General features: G+C 40.6%; 1 protein-coding gene across 1 annotated transcript in view; it reads left to right on the forward strand.

The window, feature by feature from the left end:
• Window positions 1–3,595: 3,595 nt before the first annotated feature.
• LOC109904863 (sacsin) overlaps window positions 3,596–22,913 on the forward strand; it is a 33,248-nt gene continuing 13,930 nt past the window's right edge. The window contains exons 1-9 of the mRNA XM_031790991.1: window positions 3,596–3,688; window positions 3,914–4,032; window positions 4,993–5,143; window positions 9,203–9,293; window positions 9,434–9,519; window positions 15,351–15,462; window positions 15,644–15,790; window positions 15,935–17,417; window positions 17,556–17,647. Coding sequence (XP_031646851.1) covers window positions 3,968–4,032; window positions 4,993–5,143; window positions 9,203–9,293; window positions 9,434–9,519; window positions 15,351–15,462; window positions 15,644–15,790; window positions 15,935–17,417; window positions 17,556–17,647 — 2,227 coding nt within the window. The 5' untranslated portion in view covers window positions 3,596–3,688; window positions 3,914–3,967. The remainder of the gene's footprint in view (window positions 3,689–3,913; window positions 4,033–4,992; window positions 5,144–9,202; window positions 9,294–9,433; window positions 9,520–15,350; window positions 15,463–15,643; window positions 15,791–15,934; window positions 17,418–17,555; window positions 17,648–22,913) is intronic.

Genomic DNA, 22,913 nt, shown 5'->3' on the forward strand with positions numbered 1-22,913 from the left:
AAAGCCAGTGCCAGAAAGTTAACAATCTGAGAGAGGCTGAGAGCAAACTGTCTCTACTTTATAGTGGACAGTTTGGATAAGATAGGCTGCAGTTGCTACCCTTTTACGTTGAGAGTTTATGCAGGGTTCATAACCAGTTTATAAAGAGCGCATAAGATGTTTATAGACGTTTGTAAATTGTTACAATAAAGGTCAAATCATTAATGTTGTGGATTAGGCCTAAATTGTTAGGGCAACCACATTGACCTGACCAATAACAACATATAAACATTTACAAATTACCTGTAAATAATGTATGAGATTATTAACAACCTATAAACTCTTACAATATAATACATGTAGGTCTAATGCTATTTTTAACAAATAGCACCCCTTCTCACCTAGGCCTAGCCTTCAGTGTTTCCCAAAAATCATAATTCTACTTCAGTCCTAACTAGGCCTACTAACATTTCTGCTTGCGAAGCTATTTAAATAGGAAGAACTCAAACACAGAGTGAGAGAAAAAGAGGGAGGGGAGAGAGAGAGGGAGGGGGGCAGAGTGAGTGGAAAGTTCAATTTTTCAGTCAGAGTAGCCAATTTGAAGACATGTCAGGGCATGTTGTAAATAAATTCTAGAGATTTATGTCATGATTGTACAAACTTGAGGTAGGCTGCAGCATATTTTCATTATTGCCCCACATTTCAAATAATGGATCTACAGTATTTCTACAGTGGAATGTTGCTTCACTTACTATTTCTCTAATAATGCACCTGCCAAATATATCTGGTTTGAATGCATTATAATAAAGTTGAATGGGGACATATTTCAGAAATGCAAAGTTATTTCTCCACATAAAAACATCCTATATGTCTGTGTTTATAGTATTTCATTTGTTGTATATATTTGTGTGTATTATAGGGTTGCAGTCCTTTACTTTTTAATGAATGGCACACATCTATAAGACACACATCTATAATGGAGCCAGTCACAAATAGAAAAACAACACTCTTCTGCTCTTTGTGCATGTACATAAGACCTTCTTCCAATACACAAGTATAGCAACCAGGGAAAACTGTAGGTGCTTTCACCTCTGCAAGTATGTGTTACTCTCAGCCTGGTGGGCACACTGTTATGGAGCTGTAGTTATAAAACTGTCCATCAAGTTGTTTCAATGCATCATTCAATACGTTTCCATATTATCTCTTTGTGAGACTGTTGACTGGGGTTTATACATTGTCTCCATCTAGTGCATATAAAATGTAATGATAATTTCATCCATGGCGATTCCTCAACTGTAGGATAGTTTATTTTGGCACACCATTCTCTTCTTCCTGACCTAAAGAGGTTTGCAACTTAAATCATATTTTCAAAAATCTCTGCTCCCTAAAGTGCAGGTATATGCCTGGGCCTATATTTGTCTCAGGTGTGAGGCACCACTTTGAATAAACTTATTTGTTGATATCCATAGAAACATGTGCTAAAATAAGCTGGATGTTTTTAACACAATGTCAAATGTTTTGATAAATCCGTTGTGGTTTGAACCACCATGGTGCAACTTGATTTGAACCACAAATTATAACCCCATATACCTTAACTTTTGGACACTTAAAAAAGTTTCAATTGCATCTGTCCATCGCTATTTTCAGAATATGTTTGATGCCGCAGTAGCCTATACCAACAGGGATACTTACATCCGAGCAAGGTTCCACCAGAAGCATCACTCTCACGCATTGTGCGGCATCTGCCCTTTCCTCTCCACCCTCTCACATGTGCATGTCGCTGCTTGACAGTCTCTAAAAAGGGAGTCCTGTACTGGGGTGATCACACGAATGCATTGGCCTATCCAGTATCTTTCCAACATAAATATTCAGAGAAACTGTCAATGTGATAAAGAATCCTATATCGAAGGGTCTTGTCCAAACATCTCTGAACAAGTTCAATACTGCAACACTCCCGCAACACACTTCCTGTGTGTTATTACACACAGGAAGTGTGTCTACATAGGCCCATTATCAGCTGAGACTGATGGTTGCTGATTTTTATTTTACCTTTATTTAACTAGGCAAGTCAGTTAAGAACAAATTCTTATTTTCAATGACGGCCTAGGAACAGTGGGTTAACTGCCTGTTCAGGGGCAGAACTTTGTCAGCTCAGGGGTTTGAACTTGAAACCTTCCGGTTACTAGTCCAATGCTCTAACCACTAGGCTACCCTGCCGCCCCTGATAATGGGCCTCTGTATGCCTATGTAGATATTCCATAACAAATCAGCCATTTCCAGCTACAATAGTCATTTACAACATTAACAATGTCTACACTGTATTTCTGATCAATTTGATGTTATTTTAATGGACAAAAAAAATGATTTTCTTTCAAAACAAGGACATTTCTAAGTGACCCCGGACTTTTGAACGGTAGTGTATGTATTATCTTTATCTTTAACTCTGCATTGTTGGAAATGTAGCCTCAGAATTGTTAGTCTACACCTGTTATTTACGAGGCATGTGACAAATAAAATGTGACTTGATTTTGATTTGGTGTACATTCGGGACACCCATTCATTACTGTAGCTTTAAGAAATGCGTGCGGGAGTGTTGCAGTATTGAACTTGTTCAGAGATGTTTGGACAAGACCCTTCGATATAGGATTCTTTATCACATTGACAGTTTCTCTGAATATTTATGTTGGAAAGATACTGGATAGGCCAATGCATTCGTGTGATCACCCCAGTACAGGACTCCCTTTTTAGAGACTGTCAAGCAGCGACATGCACATGTGAGAGGGTGGAGAGGAAAGGGCAGATGCCGCACAATGCGTGAGAGTGATGCTTCTGGTGGAACCTTGCTCGGATGTAAGTATCCCTGTTGGTATAGGCTACTGCGGCATCAAACATATTCTGAAAATAGCGAACTGGGTCAAGCTGTTCTTTCCCCGCATCATGAATATGATATTGTTTATTTACGAGTAGGGTAGCCAAATAGGCCGAACAATGTGTGTCTGCCCTATGTTTGTTGCATACAACCGTGTCAGTCTTTAATAGATCATATCTTGCGAAAAGGTTTTTTTGACATGCTAAGCATAAAACATTTTAACGAGTGCAGATGGATGGTTTTAAAGTGCTGAAAGTCCTTGACTAAAGGTTGGATGATGTAATTATTCTACGTTGCGTTGCATACTGGTGCCAATTGCACTGCACCAAAATCCAAAAATGTTATGAAAACATTTTCAGAGATGATTACTTTATATTGACAATTATGCAACTACTTCATTCTAAAAACAGGCCTATAAAATAGATGAGAAACTCTATGTGAAATAGATTTACTGCAGACATAGAAAGTGTAACATATAACCTAATGAATCACCTGCAAAATATTGCTATTATAACCATGGCATATTTTGCACCCCATAATAATATTGGTTTCTGTGAGAAAGTAGCTAGATGGACGCAATTTGAGAGACTGCAATGTGTTTCTAATCGTGTTACTGTCGTGACTACAACTACCGGAGTTCAGTCGCTTTCCACCAGCAGTCCAGCCAACCGGCAACAGCCGCAGTTATCACGTGCGCTGATAATACATTATTAGAAACAGCGCCTTTGAAGGAATTATCATGTAAGAAGTAACAATTTTGCTAGCTCACGACTGTTTTATCGATCATTTTCAGAAACGCAGATTACAAGATCATGAAACAAATGTCTCGGCGGGACAAAAGTGAGTAGCGGATAACTGAGCACCGCATTGATACATTGTAGCCTTAGTGGCAGACCCGTTAAGGGGGAATGGCTAAATAAAGCTACAACCGCAACATTGGCTAACTGTACTTAACTCATGGAATGTAAATTAATAGCAATAAACCTACAGTAGATATATGGATAGAGTGAAAACGTTGTGAGGTGTATTGTGAGAAAATAATGGTCCTCTTTGTTTGTGCGACAGTCTTTTCCCGGTGGAGTTTCCCAGCGCTCAGAGCATAAAATAGAAGTCCAATGAATGTGCACGCGGGGACATAGCACGAAAAACGGCTTAGAAGTGATGGCAAACTGTCGAGACCCATGGTAAGTTATATTTTTACACATTTCAGATTGAAACATGAGGGCTGAAGTAGGTCAATTCATCACGATCCCCATTCAAACTTGCTGTCAAACTATGTTGAGTTGTTTACTCACCATTATTCTCTCTACCTGTCTTGACACCCTGGTGTGAGATATCACATACAACTGTTAATTATAGCCCTAATGTAATTTCTGAAGCGGCTATAGAAGACGCATTGCCATTATAGTGAACCTTTGCCTAGAACATGTTGTGTTCCATCCATCCCCCTGTTGAATGCCCCACCCATTTTTTTAAATAGAATTGTGGACATTACAGAGATGGTAGCTTGAGTCAAGTGGTTTACCTCTATTAACCTCTATTGCTACCTGCACAATCAATATTTGTTGCATAAGTAAATATATGCATACAGGTCTCTGTATTTAATGACTCAGACAGAACCTAAATAGTGTTATGACTACACTAGATGTTGAAGTCAGGATCTAGCTATTCTCTTTTGGGGAAAGTGCTGCTATTTCCACCGTCTTGAAAACCTTTTTGAGATTGGTGTTTTTTTATGACATTATTTCTCACAGGCAGAGCAGAAAACAGCTGAAACACAAGCAGTATTGAAATGTTAGATAAGGTTATACACTCAGGTTTCTCTTTAATCAATACAAACTGCAAGCAAGCCTTGCTGACCCATTGTTCCTTATGTTTAAGTGCTACTAGCATTCTGTGTCCGTTACATATCAATAGAAGAGCCATCTGATCTCATGAACTCAGGATGACCAAGTAAACATGTAGTTACAATTACATACACATTTCAATTTGTGATAAAATCAGTGCACTGCCAGAAAAATATCTTCCCTGAAAATCATCATGTTAGCTTGGTGTTCCTCTATGCTTGTGATCTACCAAATAAAGAATGCAATGCCATCTGTGATTCACAGTGCGATGATGATTATTTCTTTTTTTCTTTCTAGGTTGCCATGGGTGACAGTCCGTCATGAGTATATTGGCCGGAAAGCCTACCAGATCCCTCATTCTACAGCTGTCAGGGACATCAAGCAACTCATCTATGAAGAAGCTGACCTGCCTGTCATTGAGCAGCAGCTGGTTCACAATGGGAAAGTGGTAGGTAAAAGGCCATTTTACAAATTGTAGCTATTTTAATTACAGAACATGTACAAATATTTTGTGGCAAGGTTTGACTATAGTAGTTGGCATGAGAGCACAATGGTACGATTCATTGATAAGAGACCATCCCTTGTCTGTGCATACAACCTGTAACCCCATTGTTTCATCTCATCTCCACTCATACTCCTCCATTGTTTATTGTTTTGTGATGTATTGAAAAGGTCTTTAATAGAGTAAGTTAAAGTGCTCCATCCTGACAGTGTCAATGTAGGCTACATCAGTGCTGGTTAGATTGTTAGAAAATATGTGTTCTACTAGGAAGCAACATTGGCCCCTTTGTTGGACTGCATAATAATAACAACAACAACATCCAGAAATGTAGTGATTAATGGATTGTATCTCAGCCGGTGCTGCTGAGTAAATAACTATTTTGTTGCTAGGGCAGGATTAGAACTCATGACATCCATGTTTGTTTTTAGTGTCAATTTCTTTGTGCAGTCAAGCCTGTCTCTTTCCAACACATGTCCTTCTGCATTGTCAATTCAATATTGGAACATGTTAATACCCTCTTCATTATCGCACATCCTGTGCATTGACCTGGCCAAATTTCTCCTTACTACAGTGGCTGAGGGAATAACATGATGTATTTCCTTGATTCATATTTTTCCCAACAGATAACTATCCAAAGTATTTAATGGCTCTCCATTGCCACAACAACATTACAATGACATAATCTTCACCATTAACAATGTTATCATTGAGAGGACTACATTTTTTTTTGTTGTGTATCACCAGTCTGATAGGACTGTGCATTGATTCAATAGTCTCAAGGCTCTTTGTTTTTCATCTTTTGATAGAATTCCAGTCATAGTGATCAAGAGCGCCTATGATTACAGACACAGTTCATTTTCATGTCTTGCAAAAGTATGCTCTGTGATGTAGCCTGTGATGTATTCTCTAATGTGACATTTAGGATAACTCATTTATTCTGATGTGTACATTCACATACATTATCAGTGCTGCTTGCTGACATGTCTCACCTATTGCTAAACTAGGCAACTAGTTTGTTTAAAGTCCCACAGATGGTATGATAGGCCTACTGCTAGGGGCAGGTATTTACACTCCGTTAGACCACCACAACTCAGGAATAAGGTTGGGATTAGACAACTGAGTGTTTGCTGCTACAGATTGATCACCATGCTGTGTGGCTATGTGGAGTATGGTACAGAGTTTCAGATCCCGTTCTGTCTTTCATGGAAACCCCTCCTGTGGGCCTGGCTCATATTATAGCAAGAATGACTGTGCAGACAACTTGCTTTGTCACTTTGGCTCTAATCATGTTATGCATTACATTTTATAGCTATTCATATATTTTATCAATGCTTCTATATTTTTATTAGGTTAATGTATACAGCCTAGCAGCATTGTATTCTATGTTGGGTTGTAATTTGCCATAATTAACATGATACAAGGACCCACTGTTCTGCTGAGCCTTTACTGACAGAGGGAAAGGAGCAGGTGGATCCCTACCATCAGCCCCTCTGATGTCACCCTCAGAAATTAGCCACAGGCCACGCCTACAAACTATCCTGTATCAGCTGCAATAGAGCCCCACAGTGGAGGTGTCATAATACTCATAAAATCTATCAATCAAACAGGACAATGGTTCCAATCATTTTTTCCACCATTCATTTTTCATATAGGGAATTTTAGAAACACTTAAAATAAGGGCTGAGTTTCATGTAGGCTTATAACCATGTAAATCTCTCTCGGACAAGGTGACTTTTATCAATGTATTTTGCCCTATTTACTCTCAGATTTGAAAATGCTAATTAGCGTCAAGGTAGACATTGTGCAAATCTACAAGTCCCTGCAAGCTCCTGTACATCATCTCCAGCTGACACCTTTGCTAACAGCTGTTGTGTCAATTTAAAACTTGGCCATGACAGTTCACAGAATTGTCAATTTAAAGAAATGTTGCCAATTTATTCAGTACTAAGTTTAGCTAACATTACATAGTTAATACAGAGATTCTACATAGCCCACTTATAATTTAGCCCAAACAACTACCTCTTTCCCAACTGTATTTATTTTGCTCCTTTTGCACCCCATTATTTTTATTTCTACTTTGCACATTCTTCCACTGCAAATCTACCATTCCAGTGTTTTACTTGCTATATTGTATTTACTTTGCCACCATGGCCTTTTTTTGCCTTTACCTCCCTTATCTCACCTCATTTGCTCACATCGTATATAGACTTGTTTATACTGTATTATTGACTGTATGTTTGTTTTACTCCATGTGTCGTTGTATGTGTCGAACTGCTTTTCTTTATCTTGGCCAGGTCGCAGTTGTAAATGAGAACTTGTTCTCAACTTGCCTACCTGGTTAAATAAAGGTATAATAAAAAAAAATCAAATCTTACCTTTGCCTCAGTTCGGCAATCTCGTCCAGATTATCATGGCATTTCTACTTCTTTATGATAGCCACATTAGCAGCTAATTAGCATTTTATTTTTGGGGGCTAAATATAGGCAAATATATTGTGATGAAAGTCACCTTGTCCTAGAAAGATTTACACGGTTATCAAAATGTCACTCCAGGGTAAGCCTACACGAAACACAGCCCTTATTTTAAATGTTTCTAAAATCCCCTATGGGAAAAATTAATGGCGGAAAAACGATTAGAACCATTTCCTTGTTTGACCGCTAGGTTTTATGGGTATTATGACTCGTACTGTGGTACTCTATACCCACAGGGAGCCCTCCCTCTGTCCAGTTCAACAGAGTTGAGAAGGGTGTCTGACTGACTTTCATGCAAGTTGAGATCTAGTTTATTTGATTATGAACACAGCTATTCATCTGAAATGTTGGCTCTGTCCCAGCGTCCATACTTAGCTTGGGAATGTCTTGCTTTGGGGGACACTTACAGGCAGTAACAAGTTTAGTCTTGGTCTCCATACTCCCCAAACATATTCTTCAGTGTGCCTTTGAGGGTCAGCTGATTCTCCGAAAACAAATTAACTAAGAAGGTTAGCTAACCATCTGAAGGGAAAAAAACTTTGAATGTAAACTGAAAACATCTTCATCAGGGAATGGAGTAGAGAGCCAGATTTGTTACAGCTGAAATGCTTACCTGGACAATTGGCAATGAATGATTCCAGTTATTTGGAGAATTATGGCCATTGACGCTTTCCAAGCTCAGAAGTAGGACATTGCACCACTACCAGTATCGTATTACCAGGCCTATTATGGTCAGTCAGCATATACTACAATTCATGCCTGCTTTAATCAGATTGAAAGCCCTGCCCTCTCTGTCAACCTTTTACATATTTTATTTTGTGCTATTATTATACACATCTCATTGGTGCAACAAAAGGACATTCATTAATTCACAAGGTTAAATGAAAAGTTCATTTCAGTCCTGGCCTAGTACCTGACCTGTGTTGAATTTAGTTGTTGATTTTTACATATCAGTAACACAATATTGTACAAACCATGGCCAGCAAGAAAAGTGACAATCAGTGACAATCAGCATTAGTCAGTCAGTTACAGTCGTGTAGGACTGCTTGTTCGTGTGCCAGAAGTGCTGAGCGAAATGAGTGACGCTGCAGATGAGGGGTTTCACCTTGGAGATCGAGAGATAACATACTTCCTGTAAGCCTGCCTGCTGCTGGTGCACATCCAGCCTGCTCTGCTCAGTATCGATCCTGTTGTATGCAGAGTGGGATTGTGTATCACATTGACACCTATGCAATAACACCAGCCCAAGATTTAGCCTGGTTGACAGTCGAATGTTCTTTATGATGCTGTGAAGGCTGTTCAATTTAATGGTCTTGCATTATGAACATAGGCTGCTACTATGGCAGCGAACAAATAAACAAATGCGATCTGATGTGCAATTCACGATATTTATCAGGTTGTTTCATCGTTTGAAGCATTAATATTTAGGGTTTTGTATACAAGATGTTCATTATAGTTCCAGTGCAGTTACTAAAGCTTAAGGACAAGCATATTGTATAGTACTCATGGTGTGTTCTGTCTCCCCCTACTTCAGCTGGATGACAAAGTGCAGATTGGGACCCTGGTACCCAGGGGAAGCCCTGAAGTATCCGTGACACTGGAGGGAAGGGGCCTGAAAGGGGGAGGTAAAATAATAGATAACTGGAAATAGTTCTGGGATTAATTCATTCTTACTTCTCACATAGGTGTTCATAATCCTTTAGTTTAGTTCTACATGCGTAGTATATGTTTTACATGCCGTTCTATTGCACTGCTATTTTTACAGGGCGGTTTGGACAGACGACACCACCATTGGTCGAGTTTTTGAAAGATATCCTAAGGAGGTATCCTGAAGGTGGACAAATTTTGAAAGTAAGTTCAATGTATTAATGGTGTCTAACATACGAGTTAGCCCAACACGTGGATTCATTGATGGTGATGATGAACAACAATATGTCTAATAGTATTACATCCAGGTAAAGGTGATTATACTCTTCAGAGGAACACACATTGGCTGTGGGGGTCATGGCATTTTTTCCACCGGTTATTGTCATGCAAAAGACTGCTTGTCTCACGGAAATTGACCGTTAATTAACATAACCCATTTAGAATATCTATGCCTCCATTCATACAAGCCGCTTATGTGCGCCTGTGGAACATCTACGTTTAAAAAAGTCTAATAAAGCAATTGAATATACACAATCACAAAAAATCCATTATTTATTTTAGTCAGGTCTATGATATGAAGAAAATGTATTTCAGAAGAACAGAATATGAGTTGGCCTACACTGTGGGCCTACGTTATCTGTCTATGCTCCATGGCATTGGCTGTAGGCTTGTTCATTAGCTGACAAGATATGCTTCTAAGTTCCTTCAATTTAATCTTGTCTTTACTAATATGTCAAATTACTTTCAATTTAGAATGGCCCATTGTAAAATGGGCAGGGGAAAAACTACATGTCATCTGTGTGCACTCGAATCGTGAATGGAGGCCAAGCGTTTTCCCCCCTGTCCGTTTTGTAGTCTACTTCGGTTTTATAGCGGATTTGTACTTAATATGAGCAGCTGAAAAATAAATATAAGAACACTTATTTCACTCCAAGCATCAGCCACTGTTTGAGGAGCATGCTCTCTCTGCCTGAAAGGTGATATTCCGACCAAACTCTGTATGCCATGGGCTCTCCAACCTTGTTCCTGCAGCTACCCAGTGCTTCATTTCGGAAACAAAGTGAAATCTATTCGGGAACATCGATAGTAACATGTTTTCGCAAGGAAACATATTTCACTAAACTGTTGACAACCGGTCTGCATGCTCGAGAAATGTTTAAAAAAGAAGAGTGGGAGAAGGAAGCGCATGATGGCGTGATATTCTGTATAGCTAAAGATAATGTGCCACCCAATTAATTATTAAAATATAAAATTCCCTATTACTAGGCTATTCAAAATGAAATACAAATGCACTAACTGTAAGCCGCCCAGCACAATCAATGAACCAACAGCATCGCCCAGCATCGCCTATACGTTCTCTCCCAGACTCACAGATAGAACTGTTGGAGTGTAGCATAAGGTAACCAGTCCATCCAGTGTACATAATAATACAGTCCACACTCAAAGCCAATTACTCAAATTTGTTTAACTTGGGAGTATTGGGCTAGACTAGTGACAGTGCATTCGGGAAAGTATTCAGACCCCTTCACTTTTTACATATTTTGTTATGTTATAGCCTTGTTCTAAATTTATTAAATTGTTTTCCCCCTCATCAATCTACACACAATACTGCATAATGACAAAGCAAAAACAGGTTTTTCAAAATTGTTGCAAGTTTTTAAAAATAAAACAACTGAAATATCACATATGCATAGGTTTCAGACCCTTTACTCAGTACTTTGTTGAAACACCTTTGGCAGTGATTACAGCCTGAGTGTTCTTGGGTATGACGCTACAAGCTTGGCACACCTGTATTTGGGGAGTTTCTCACATACTTCTCTACAGATCCTTTCAAGCTCTGTCAGGTTGGATGGGGAGCGTCGCTGCACAGCTAATTTCAGGTCTCCAGAGATGTTCAATCGGGTTTTCATCATGGATCTTTCTGTACTTTGCTCCGTTCATCTGTCCCTCGATCCTGACTAGTCTCCCAGTCCCTGCCACTGAAAAACATCACCACAGCATGATGCTGCCACCACCATACTTTACCGTAGCGATGGTGCCAGGTTTCCTCCAGACGTGACGCTTGGCATTCAGACCAAAGAGTTCAATCTTGGTTTCAACAGACCAGAGAATTTTGTTTCTCATGGTCGTGAGAGTCCTAAGCGGGCTGTCATGTGCCTTTTACTGAGGAATGGTTCCGTCTGGCCACTCTACCATAAAGGCCTGATTTGTAGAGTGCTGCAGAGATTGTTGTCCTTCTGGAAGGTTCTCCCATCTCCACAGAGGAACTCTGGAGCTCTTTCAGAGTGACCATTGGGTTCTTGCTCACCTCCCTGACCAAGGCCCTTCTCCCCCGATTGCTCAGTTTGGCGGTGTGGCCAGCTCTGGGAAGAGTCTTGGTGGTCCCAAACTTCTTACAGTTAAGAATGGTGGGCAATTCCTTCGACCTCATGGCTTGGTTTTTGCCCTGACATGCAATGTTTGACCTTATATAGACAGGTGTGTGCCTTTCCAAATCATGTCCAATAAATGTAATTTACTTGTTGTAGAAACATCTCAAGGATGATCAAAACAGGATGCACCTAAGCTCAATTTTCTCATAGAAAAGGGTCTGAATACATATGTAAATAAGGTATTTCTGTTTTGTATTTTTAATACATTTGCTAAAATTTCTAAACTAGTTTTTATTTTGTCATTACGGGTTATTGTGTGTAGATTGATGAAAAAATACAGAATTTAATACATTTTAGAGTAAGGCTTTAATGTAACAAAATGTGGAAAATGGGAAGGGGCCTGAATACTTTCCGAATAACCTGTACGTACCAAAGACATCTTAATCTAACTGCACTGTCCAACTTACAGTAGCTATTACAGTGAAATAATACCATGCTATTGTTTGAGGAGAGTGTACAGTTTTGATCAGGAGAAGTTATTAATTAACAAATTAGGCACATTTGGGCAGTCTTGATACAACATTTTGAACAGAAATACAATTGTTCATTGGATCAGTCTCAAGATTTGCACATACACTGCTGCCATCTTGTGGTTAAAATCTAAATTGCAGCTGGGCTAGAATAATACATTATGGTCTTTCTCTTTTATTTCAAAGATGATGGTATAAAGAAAATACAAAATATCATTTTTTTTCTTTGTATTATCTTTTAACAGATCTATTGTTATATTCTCCAATATTCCTTTCACATTTCCACAAACTTCAAAGTGTTTTTCTTTCAAATGGTACCAAGAATATGCATATCCTTGCTTCAGGGTCTGAGTTACAGGCAGTTAGATTTGGGTATGTCCTTTTAGGGGAAAATTGAAAAAAGGGGAGGATCCTTAAGAGGTTATTAAATCAGTTTTGTTTTAGGTTTTTCTGCCATGTGTAATATGAGGTAGGCTATATATTGTACATATAAGGGCACAATCATTATTTTTATTCCGTTTTTTTGTGGGGATCCGGTTAAAAAGCCTATGCATATGCTGTAATATGCGTATGGATGTTTTTGAATTAATCATCACCTTAGAAAGGGCTGTCCATTTCATTTGTTAGGCTTTAAAACAACATCCACAACAACCATGTTTTAAACTGTTTAAACCTGCTGTTGAACTTTTTTCTTCAAATTGATCATCACAGTGAGGTGAGTTTGATAGGCCTGCTGTTTTGATGATAAGTGTTTGATGTGATTTTCCATTTAATTTGCATTGATGTCAGAGTGTTTAGAGGGACAATAGAGAACTGAGTAGCAGGCCATTAGGAGCTGATAAGCAAGTTGGGTACTACCAAAGCATGTCCAGGGTGCATAAAAGGAGATTATCATGACTCAATGGTCACGTGGAATTTTACTGAGTTCATGACTCATGACTGTCAGTGTGGCGTTAATATGGTCACTGCAACAGTCCTAGGTTTGGATCCGAAAATAGGCCTGACACTCTCTCTCACTGTTAGACAATTGAAGCTCATTACCTGGCAACCTTCCACTCATTTCACACTGCCATGGAAGATGCAATACCTCTGGGGGACGAAAAGGCTCCTTAAGGTTGAACCTTACCGTGAAGTTGATGGTTCAGAGGCTCTCTAACTATGTAATAGTGTGATAGAGAAAAAATATCAACAGCCACAATACATTGTATGCAATAACATATTTCTGTATGCATGTTTGTGTTTACAGTACCAGTCAAACGTTTGGACACACATTCAAGGGTTTTTCTTTATTTTTACTATTTTCTACATTGTAGAATAATTGTTAAGACATGAAATAACACATAACACAAGACTCAAATAACACATATGGAATCATGTAGTAACCAAAAAAGTGTATATTTGAGGTTCTTCAAAGTAGCCACCCTTTGCCTTGATGACAGCTTTGCACCCTCTTGGCATTCTCGAACACCAGGAATGCATTTCAATTAACAGTTCGAACACTTCTTAATGCGTTTGAGCCAATCAGTTGTGTTGTGACAAGGTAGGGTTGATATGCAGAAGATTTGGTAAAAGACCAAGTCCATGTTATGGCAAGAACAGCTCAAATAAGCAAAGAGAAACAACAGTCCATCATTACTTTAAGACATGTATGTCAGTCAATCCGGAAAATGTCTAAAACTTTAAAAGTTTCTTCAAGTGCAGTCGCAGAAACTATCAAGCACTATGATGAAACTGGCTCTCATGAGGACCGCCACGGGAAAGGAAGACCCAGAGTTACCTCTGCTGCAGAGGATAAGTTACCAGCCTCAGAAATTGCAGCCAAAATAAATGCTTCAGAGTTTAAGTAACAGACTCATCTCAACATCAACTGTTCAGAGAAGACTGCGTGAATCAGGCCTTCATTTTCAAATTATTGCAAAGAAAACACTACTAAAGGACACCAATAAGAAGAAGAGACTTGCTTGGGCCAAGCAAAACGAGCAAATGGCATTAGACTGGTGGAAATTTGTCATTTGGTCTCATAACAGAGGAATTGTGATGGTGTGGGGATGCTTTGCTGGTGACACTGTCAGTGATTATTCAGAATTCTAGGCACACTTAACCAGCATAGCTACCAAAGGATTCTGCAGCAATACGCCATCACATCTGGTTTACCCTTAGTGGGAGTATTATTTGTTTTCAACAGGACAATGACACAACACACCTCCAGGCTTTTTAAGGGTTATTTGACCAAGAAGGAGAGTGATGGCGTGCTGCATCAGATGACCTGGCCCTCCACTAACTTTAAGCACCAGCTGTCAGAGCAGCTCACAGATCACTGCACCTGTACATAGCCCATCCCTAAATAGCCCATCCAATTACCGCATCCCCATAGTGTTATTTATTTTATTTATTTTGCTCCTTTGCACCCCAGTATCTCTACTTGCACACTCATCTTCTGCACATCTATCACTCCAGTGTTTAATTGCTATATTGTAATTATTTCGCCACTATGGCCTATTTATTGCCTTACCTCCCTTATCCTACCTCATTTGCACACACTGTATATATACTTTTTCTATTTTATTATTGGCTGTATGTTTGTTTATTCCATGTGTAACTCTGTGTTGTTGTTTGTGTTGCACTGCTTTGTTTTATCTTGGCCAGGTCACAGTTGTAAATGAGAACTTGTTCTCAACTAGCCTACCTGGTTAAATAAAGGTGAAAATAAATAAAATATCACCCGACCTCAACCCAGAGTGAAGGAAAAGCAGCCAACAAGTGCTCAGCATATGTGAGAACTCCTTCAAGACTGTTTGAAAATCATTCCAGGTGAAGCTGGTAGAGTAAATGCCAAGAGTGTGCAAAGCTGTCAAGGCAAAGTGTGGCTACTTTGAAGAATCCAAAATATAAAATATATTTTGCTTTGTTTAACACACATTATTCCATATGTGTTATTTCATAGTTTTGATGTCTTCACTATTATTTTACAATGTAGAAAATAGTACAAATAAAGAAAAACCCTTGAATGAGTAAGTGTCCAAACATTTGACTGGTACTGTATATACAGTATTTATGTATGCATCTTAATGTTATAAAACAAGGCCCTGAACCTTTAAGTCGTTTTAAATTAACTCACTGTTTTTCTCTGCAGGAGCTGATACAGAATGCTGAGGATGCTGGAGCCACAGAGGTTAAGTTTATGTATGATGAGAAAGAGTATGGAGTGGAGTCACTTTGGTCACATGACATGGCTCAGTATCAAGGTAGGTTTTAGTCATTCTCACAGATTATTCAGTTTACCAGATATAGGGCCATTTTTGTTTTCAGTAATTAAAGTTTCAGTGTCGTGAGATATTGTGCTGTTTCGTTGGTTTACAAAATATCGGAAAACTGTCATCAAGATTTATCTTATTTGGATGATTTTATTTCATGTTTTGGTTCTAGGAACGGCCTTGTATGTGTATAATGATGCAGTGTTCACGACTGAAGATTGGAATGGAATTCAGGAGATAGCAAGGAGCAGAAAGAGAGATGATCCTTTGAAAGTTGGACGATTTGGTATTGGGTTCAACTCTGTATACCACATAACAGGTGAGGCTTTTATTTAAATATTATTTTACCTGCATATGAGTAAGGTGATTAATCAGTATTATGTTTCATATATCTTTCAATCTGCACTTTTTTAAAAAGTTACATTTAATCAGTAAATAAAAAAATAATGTTTGAATGTTTCAGATGTCCCCAGTATATTCAGTGGAGAACAGATCGGCATGCTGGACCCTCACCAGACGCTGTTTGGTGCCCATGAGTCTGGGCAGTGTTGGAATCTGAAGACAGACATGAAGGAGATCACAGAGCTCACTGATCAGTTTGCACCCTATGTTGGCTTATTTGGAAACTCCGGTAAAACTATCAAGGACGGCAGCTTCTCTGGAACTCTGTTCCGCTTCCCCCTCCGCATTAAACCCTCCCAGCTGAGCGCCAACATCTACAACAAAGAGAAGGTGCTGGAGCTCTTCGAGTCTTTCAAAGCCGACGCTGACACAGTTCTTCTCTTCCTCAAGAGTGTTCAGAAGGTCTCCCTGCATGTGCGTGAGTCAGACGGTACAGAACGCATGCTTTTCCAGGTGACCGCAGGAGAAAACCCAGAAGACAAGCTAGAGCGTCCTAACTCTCTAAAGACCCTGGGCCTGGCCACAGACAGCTACAGCAACGGGGTGCCCAACGGTACTGTCACGTGCGCCACCTACCAGGTCAACATCGAGACCCAGGACGAGACAGCCAAGGAGACCCAGAGTACCACCTGGCTGGTGTGTAATGGAGTGGGGGGTCGGGGCTTGTGCAGTGACTTGGACTCCCTGGCAGATGACCTGAAGTTCATCCCCACCATCGGCATCGCCCTTCCTCTCACCCGCATCGATGAGGACAAGGGCGCCACGTCTGGTTTCTCAGGGCGAGCGTTCTGCTTCCTGCCTCTCCCCCCTGGAGAGGAGAGCCTGACGGGGCTGCCAGTCCACGTCAGCGGCTTCTTTGGCCTCACAGACAATCGCAGGAGCATAAAATGGCGGGAGGTGGACCAGTGGAGGGACCCTGCAGCGCTCTGGAATGAGCTACTCATCGTCACCGTCATCCCCAGGGCCTATTTCACCCTCATCATGGAGGCCATCAAGAGGATCCAGACCAAGACGGACCAAGACTTCCCCCTCTCCCCCAGAGGTGCATATGGGGCCTGGCCAGACCCCAACCAGATCAAGCCTCGCTGGAAGCCCATACTGGAGCCTCTGTTTCATGACTTGCTACAGCAGCAGGTCATCTACTCTCTCACTAACAGCTGGATCCAGGTGGACGAGGCTGTGTTTTCGGAGCTGGACACTGATGTGGACATCACAGAGATGGTTATCAGCTACCTCCAAAGCTCAGGGATGCAGGTGGCCAGGGTGCCTGCTGCTGTGGATGCGGTTATGAACACGTACGTGACTGGTCCTGCCTCTGTGAAGAAGGTGACCCCTCCCCTGGTGCGGCAGGTGATCAGGAAGGCCAAACACAAAGGGTCCTCTCAGGAGAAACTGCTTCTGCTGGAGTTTGTCCTCAGCGACAACAGTTACAGCGACCTAATTGGTCTAGAGCTGCTGCCGTTGCAAGATGAGACATTTGCAGCGTTCTCCTCCTCTGTCAGTGATAAGGATGCCGTTTACATTGCTTCAGAAGAGTACCCCAGGTACAGAATTAAAGTTCTGAGACTTTCTCTATGCCTTAACAAAACCACATAAAGCCTCAAATTTGAATGCAACTATTGTTGACTGTCAGCAATATGCTAGATTGCAGCCTGAGTGTGTACTCTCTGTTTTGTGTTAAGGTCTCTTTACCCTGGACTGGAGGGACGATTCGTACTGGAGGGCATTAAACCATCAGTTATGAGCAGCCTGAAGGATGCAGCCAAAAGCAGAGGTAAACCCCCACTCAGATGTTAAATGAATATCCTTTTATTTTTATATTTGGTATGTGTGTCATCGGAGGAGCCACCTTAGTCCTATTATTACATTTGGATACCAACATTATTTCTAGGAAATAAGATCGATGAATCTAGAAGACATGCACTCTAAACTGTAGCTCAACTTACAGTAGAATGGTTACACGGCAGCTTCATTGAGTTCACTGCCTAGTTCATAAACTCAATGGCTGTGGTCTGTGAGGGATGTGTAGTAAGGTTTGTAGGTTTGTAGCCCTGCTGCCCCCTGTGGGACATTAAACCTGGTGCACTGCTGATAGATCATACATAACTGCTGAGTGCGTGTGTGAGCTGGCAGATGGGGGAGTTGGTTTTGTGCCTCACATTCCACTCACTGCTATCAGATCCTGGACATGCTCGCTCCCATACCCAACCTGGAGTTTGCCAAAAGGGCCAGGAGCCAGTCGGGGAATATGCTGAATTTTTTTATTTGTCCATTAAAGCCCTATGCTGCACGGTCCAGATAAAACAATGTGTCCACATCCTGACCGCTATGTGTGAATAAAACCATTTTCACAGTGTGTATAATCTGGACATAATATGGCATTGAAGGATTCTTTGTATTGAGCTAGTTGTCTGTGAAACTGTTGAAAGGTCTAGCCTGGGCAGAGAGGTACAGTGCCTTGCGAAAGTATTCGGCCCCCTTGAACTTTGCGACCTTTTGCCACATTTCAGGCTTCAAACATAAAGATATAAAACTGTATTTTTTTGTGAAGAATCAACAACAAGTGGGACACAATCATGAAGTGGAACGACATTTATTGGATATTTCAAACTTTTTTAACAAATCAAAAACTTAAAAATTGGGCGTGCAAAATTATTCAGCCCCTTTACTTTCAGTGCAGCAAACTCTCTCCAGAAGTTCAGTGAGGATCTATGAATGATCCAATGTTGACCTAAATGACTAATGATGATAAATACAATCCACCTGTGTGTAATCAAGTCTCCGTATAAATGCACCTGCACTGTGATAGTCTCAGAGGTCCGTTAAAAGCGCAGAGAGCATCATGAAGAACAAGGAACACACCAGGCAGGTCCGAGATACTGTTGTGAAGACGTTTAAAGCCGGATTTGGATACAAACAGATTTCCCAAGCTTTAAACATCCCAAGGAGCACTGTGCAAGCGATAATATTGAAATGGAAGGAGTATCAGACCACTGCAAATCTACCAAGACCTGGCCGTCCCTCTAAACTTTCAGCTCATACAAGGAGAAGACTGATCACAGATGCAGCCAAGAGGCCCATGATCACTCTGGATGAACTGCAGAGATCTACAGCTGAGGTGGGAGACTCTGTCCATAGGACAACAATCAGTCGTATATTGCACAAATCTGGCCTTTATGGAAGAGTGGCAAGAAGAAAGCCATTTCTTAAAGATATCCATAAAAAGTGTTGTTTAAAGTTTGCCACAAGCCACCTGGGAGACACACCAAACATGTGGAAGAAGGTGCTCTGGTCAGATGAAACCAAAATTAAACTTTTTGGCAACAATGCAAAACGTTATGTTTGGCGTAAAAGCAACACAGCGCATCACCCTGAACACACCATCCCCACTGTCAAACATGGTGGTGGCAGCATCATGGTTTGGGCCTGCTTTTCTTCAGCAGGGACAGGGAAGATGGTTAAAATTGATGGGAAGATGGATGGAGCCAAATACAGGACCATTCTGGAAGAAAACCTGATGGACTCTGCAAAAGACCTGAGACTGGGACGGAGATTTGTCTTCCAACAAGACAATGATCCAAAACATAAAGCAAAATCTACAATGGAATGGTTCAAAAATAAACATATCCAGGTGTTAGAATGGCCAAGTCAAAGTCCAGACCTGAATCCAATCGAGAATCTGTGGAAAGAACTGAAAACTGCTGTTCACAAATGCTCTCCATCCAACCTCACTGAGCTCAAGCTGTTTTGCAAGGAGGAATGGGAAAAAATGTCAGTCTCTCGATGTGCAAAACTGATAGAGACATACCCCAAGCGACTTACAGCTGTAATCGCAGCAAAAGGTGGCGCTACAAAGTATTAACTTAAGGGGGCTGAATAATTTTGCACGCCCAATTTTTCAGTTTTTGATTTGTTAAAACAGTTTGAAATATCCAATAAATGTCGTTCCACTTCATGATTGTGTCCCACTTGTTGTTGATTCTTCACAAAAAAATACAGTTTTATATCTTTATGTTTGAAGCCTGAAATGTGGCAAAAGGTCGCAAAGTTCAAGGGGGCCGAATACTTTCGCAAGGCACTGTACATGTCATTCTGACTGCCAGTGGTAGATCATATGAAGGGGTAAGGCAATAATAGGCTGCTCTAACTGTAGCCATTGCATTTTTGTAAATAAGCGTTGTGGAATAATTTGGAATATTGCCTTTCAGAACAAGACTAGAAACCTGAATAATATTGATCCATTATCAGATTTATCCTTTTAGGTTTACGAGTTGACACAGTTCTAACTTTCTACTCAGTCATTTTCCTGACGCCTCTCTGGCTCTCTGCTGGTCTGTCAATGCCACCTCATAGCTAGGACACCACTTTGGGAGCTACTGCATGTATCAGGGATTGTACTATCCCCATTACACTTCATTATAAGTGGGTCACATAGAAGGTTGTCTCACACAATAGACCCTTCACACATAGCCATGCAGACCGGCATTTGTATGAACCTCAGCCAGAGACACTAGAATTCCCCTACCTCAGCTGTGTTGTATGATCGCTGCCCTACAATGGCTGTTACAGGCATTGACTGTCTGCTACTGCAGCTCTGTACCCTGCTGCTGCAGCCTGAAGGCCTACCCCACCCAATAGGGCTCTATGGGCTCATCCTCAGAATTGCCACCTCATCATCACAGTCTCATGGTAGATTGATTGTATCCTCTGCTATCAATGCAAACTAGTACTTCAAAGTAAAATCCAGTACAGTTACATTTTAAAATAAAATGTATACAACTAAAATGACAATTTGATTTGTGGGAATCAGGGGATGTAGTTACATTTAAATGTAAATGGTTATAAACGTGATAACCTACATGTTTAAAACATGTACTTTAAATGTAATTGCAGTGCAACAATTTCTTTGGGGGTGTTCAGGTAGGTATTTCGACGTGTTGTGTTGTGTCCCGGAATCATTTTTGACCCAAACCAATACACTGCTTTTAATGGACACTATGCAAACTCTAATCTAATCTATATCATACATTTCATGTGAACAGTAGCTAACATTGCCTCAACATTGATAAAGACAATAGAATACCTTTGTGGAAGTGGGAGCATTTGAAAAATGATGTTCCCTTCCATCTAATTGGAAAAATTTCCCATTTCATAGTGCCCATATTGTGTTTGTATTGGTTTAGCTGTGTGAATTCTCACTGGAACGCATTTTGTCTTTGCTCATTGCAGGAATCTTTGTGTATCAGTAATTTAGTTAGAACTCATTATAGAATTGTGATGTGACACTGTGAGTCTACTAAATATTAGTTTACAATTGGCTCATTCATCCCCCTCCGCTCCCCTATAACTATTCCCCAGGTCGTTGCTGTAAATGAGAAAGTGTTCTCAGTCAACTTATCTGGTAAAATAACGCATAAATAAATATAAAGCATATTAAGTGTGTGTTATGCTTGCCATGCTGTGCATGGTAACTTAATGTAGTTGTCATGTTTTGCTGTGCTGTGAATGTTTTGAGTGTTGTAGTTAATCAAAATCTATTTACTAGAAATATTTGTAATGAAAGGGTTGTAGTTTGCCTAATTGAGCCCATATGGTCTTGATAGAAATTATCATATTTTATTTAACTTGATTTTCTAATGTCCTGTCGATCCCTACTACATTGCAGAGCCAAAATGCAAATATATCTTGTTGATACAGGTGGTGTTGATGGGAATGAACCTGGGGCTGTGCAGTAAAGCTAATAAATCACCTAGCATGCCTGCAGGACAAACATTGTTAGATTCAACTTTGGGCTTCTATGTACTGTGCATTTGGAAGATTCAGACCTTTTCCACATTTTGTGTACATTACAGCCTTGTTCTAAAATTGATACAATTGTGTTGTTTCCTCATCAATCTACACACAATACAATGACAAGGCAAAAACAGGTTTGCAAAAAAGTGCAAATATAACATTTACATAAGTATTCAGACCTTTTACTCAGTACTTGAGTAAGAAGTACCTTGAGTAAGGTAAGATTAAAGCCTTGAGTCTTATTGGGAATGACGCTACAAGCTTGGCACACCTGTATTTGGGGAGTTTATACCATTCTTCTCTGCAGATCCTCTCAAGCTCTGTCAGGTTGGATGGGGAGCATCGCTGCAGCTATTTTCAGGTCTTTCCAGAGATGTTCAATTGGGATAAAGTCTGGGCTCTGTCTGGGCCACTAAAGGACATTCAGAGACATGTCCCGAAGCCACTCCTGCGTTGTCTTGGCTGTGTGCTTAGGGTCGTTGTCCTGTTGGAAGGTGAACGTTCGCCCCAGTCTGAGGTCCTGAGCGCTCTGGAGCAGGTTTTCATCAAGGATCTCTCTGTACTTTGCTCTGTTCGTCTTTCCCTCGATCCTGACTATTCTCTCAGTCCCTGCTGCTGAAAAACATCCCCACAGCATGATGCTGCCACCACCATGCTTCACTGTAGGAATGGTGCCAGGTTTCCTCCAGACTTGGAGCTTGGCATCCAGGCCAAAGAGTTCAATCTTGGTTTCATCAGAACAGAAAATCTTGTTTCTCATAGTCTGAGAGTCTTTTTAGGTGCCTTTTGGCAAACTCCAAGCAGGCTGTCATGTGCCTTTTACTGAGGAGTGGCTTCCATCTGGCCACTCTACCATAAAGGCCTGATTGGTAGAGTGGTGCAGAGATGGTTGTCCTTCTGGAAGGTTCTCCTATCTCCACAGAGGTACTCTGGAGCTCTTTCAGAGTGACCATCGGGTTTTTGGTCACCTCCCGGACCAAGGCCCTTCTTCCCCGATTGCTCAGTTTGGCCGGGCGGTCAGCTCTAGGGAGAGTCTTGGTGGTTCCAAACTTCTTCCATTTAAGAATGATGGAGGCCACTGTGTTGTGTTCTTGGGGACCTTCAATGCTGCAGAAATGTTTTGGTACTCTTACCCAGATCTATGCCTGGACACAATCCTGTCTCTGAGCTCTACGGACAATTCCTTCAACCTCATGGCTTGGATTTTGCTCTGACATGCACTGTCAACTGTGGGATATTATATAGAC

Source organism: Oncorhynchus kisutch, linkage group LG15, assembly GCF_002021735.2.
Source record: "Oncorhynchus kisutch isolate 150728-3 linkage group LG15, Okis_V2, whole genome shotgun sequence".
Lineage (NCBI taxonomy): Eukaryota > Metazoa > Chordata > Actinopteri > Salmoniformes > Salmonidae > Oncorhynchus > Oncorhynchus kisutch.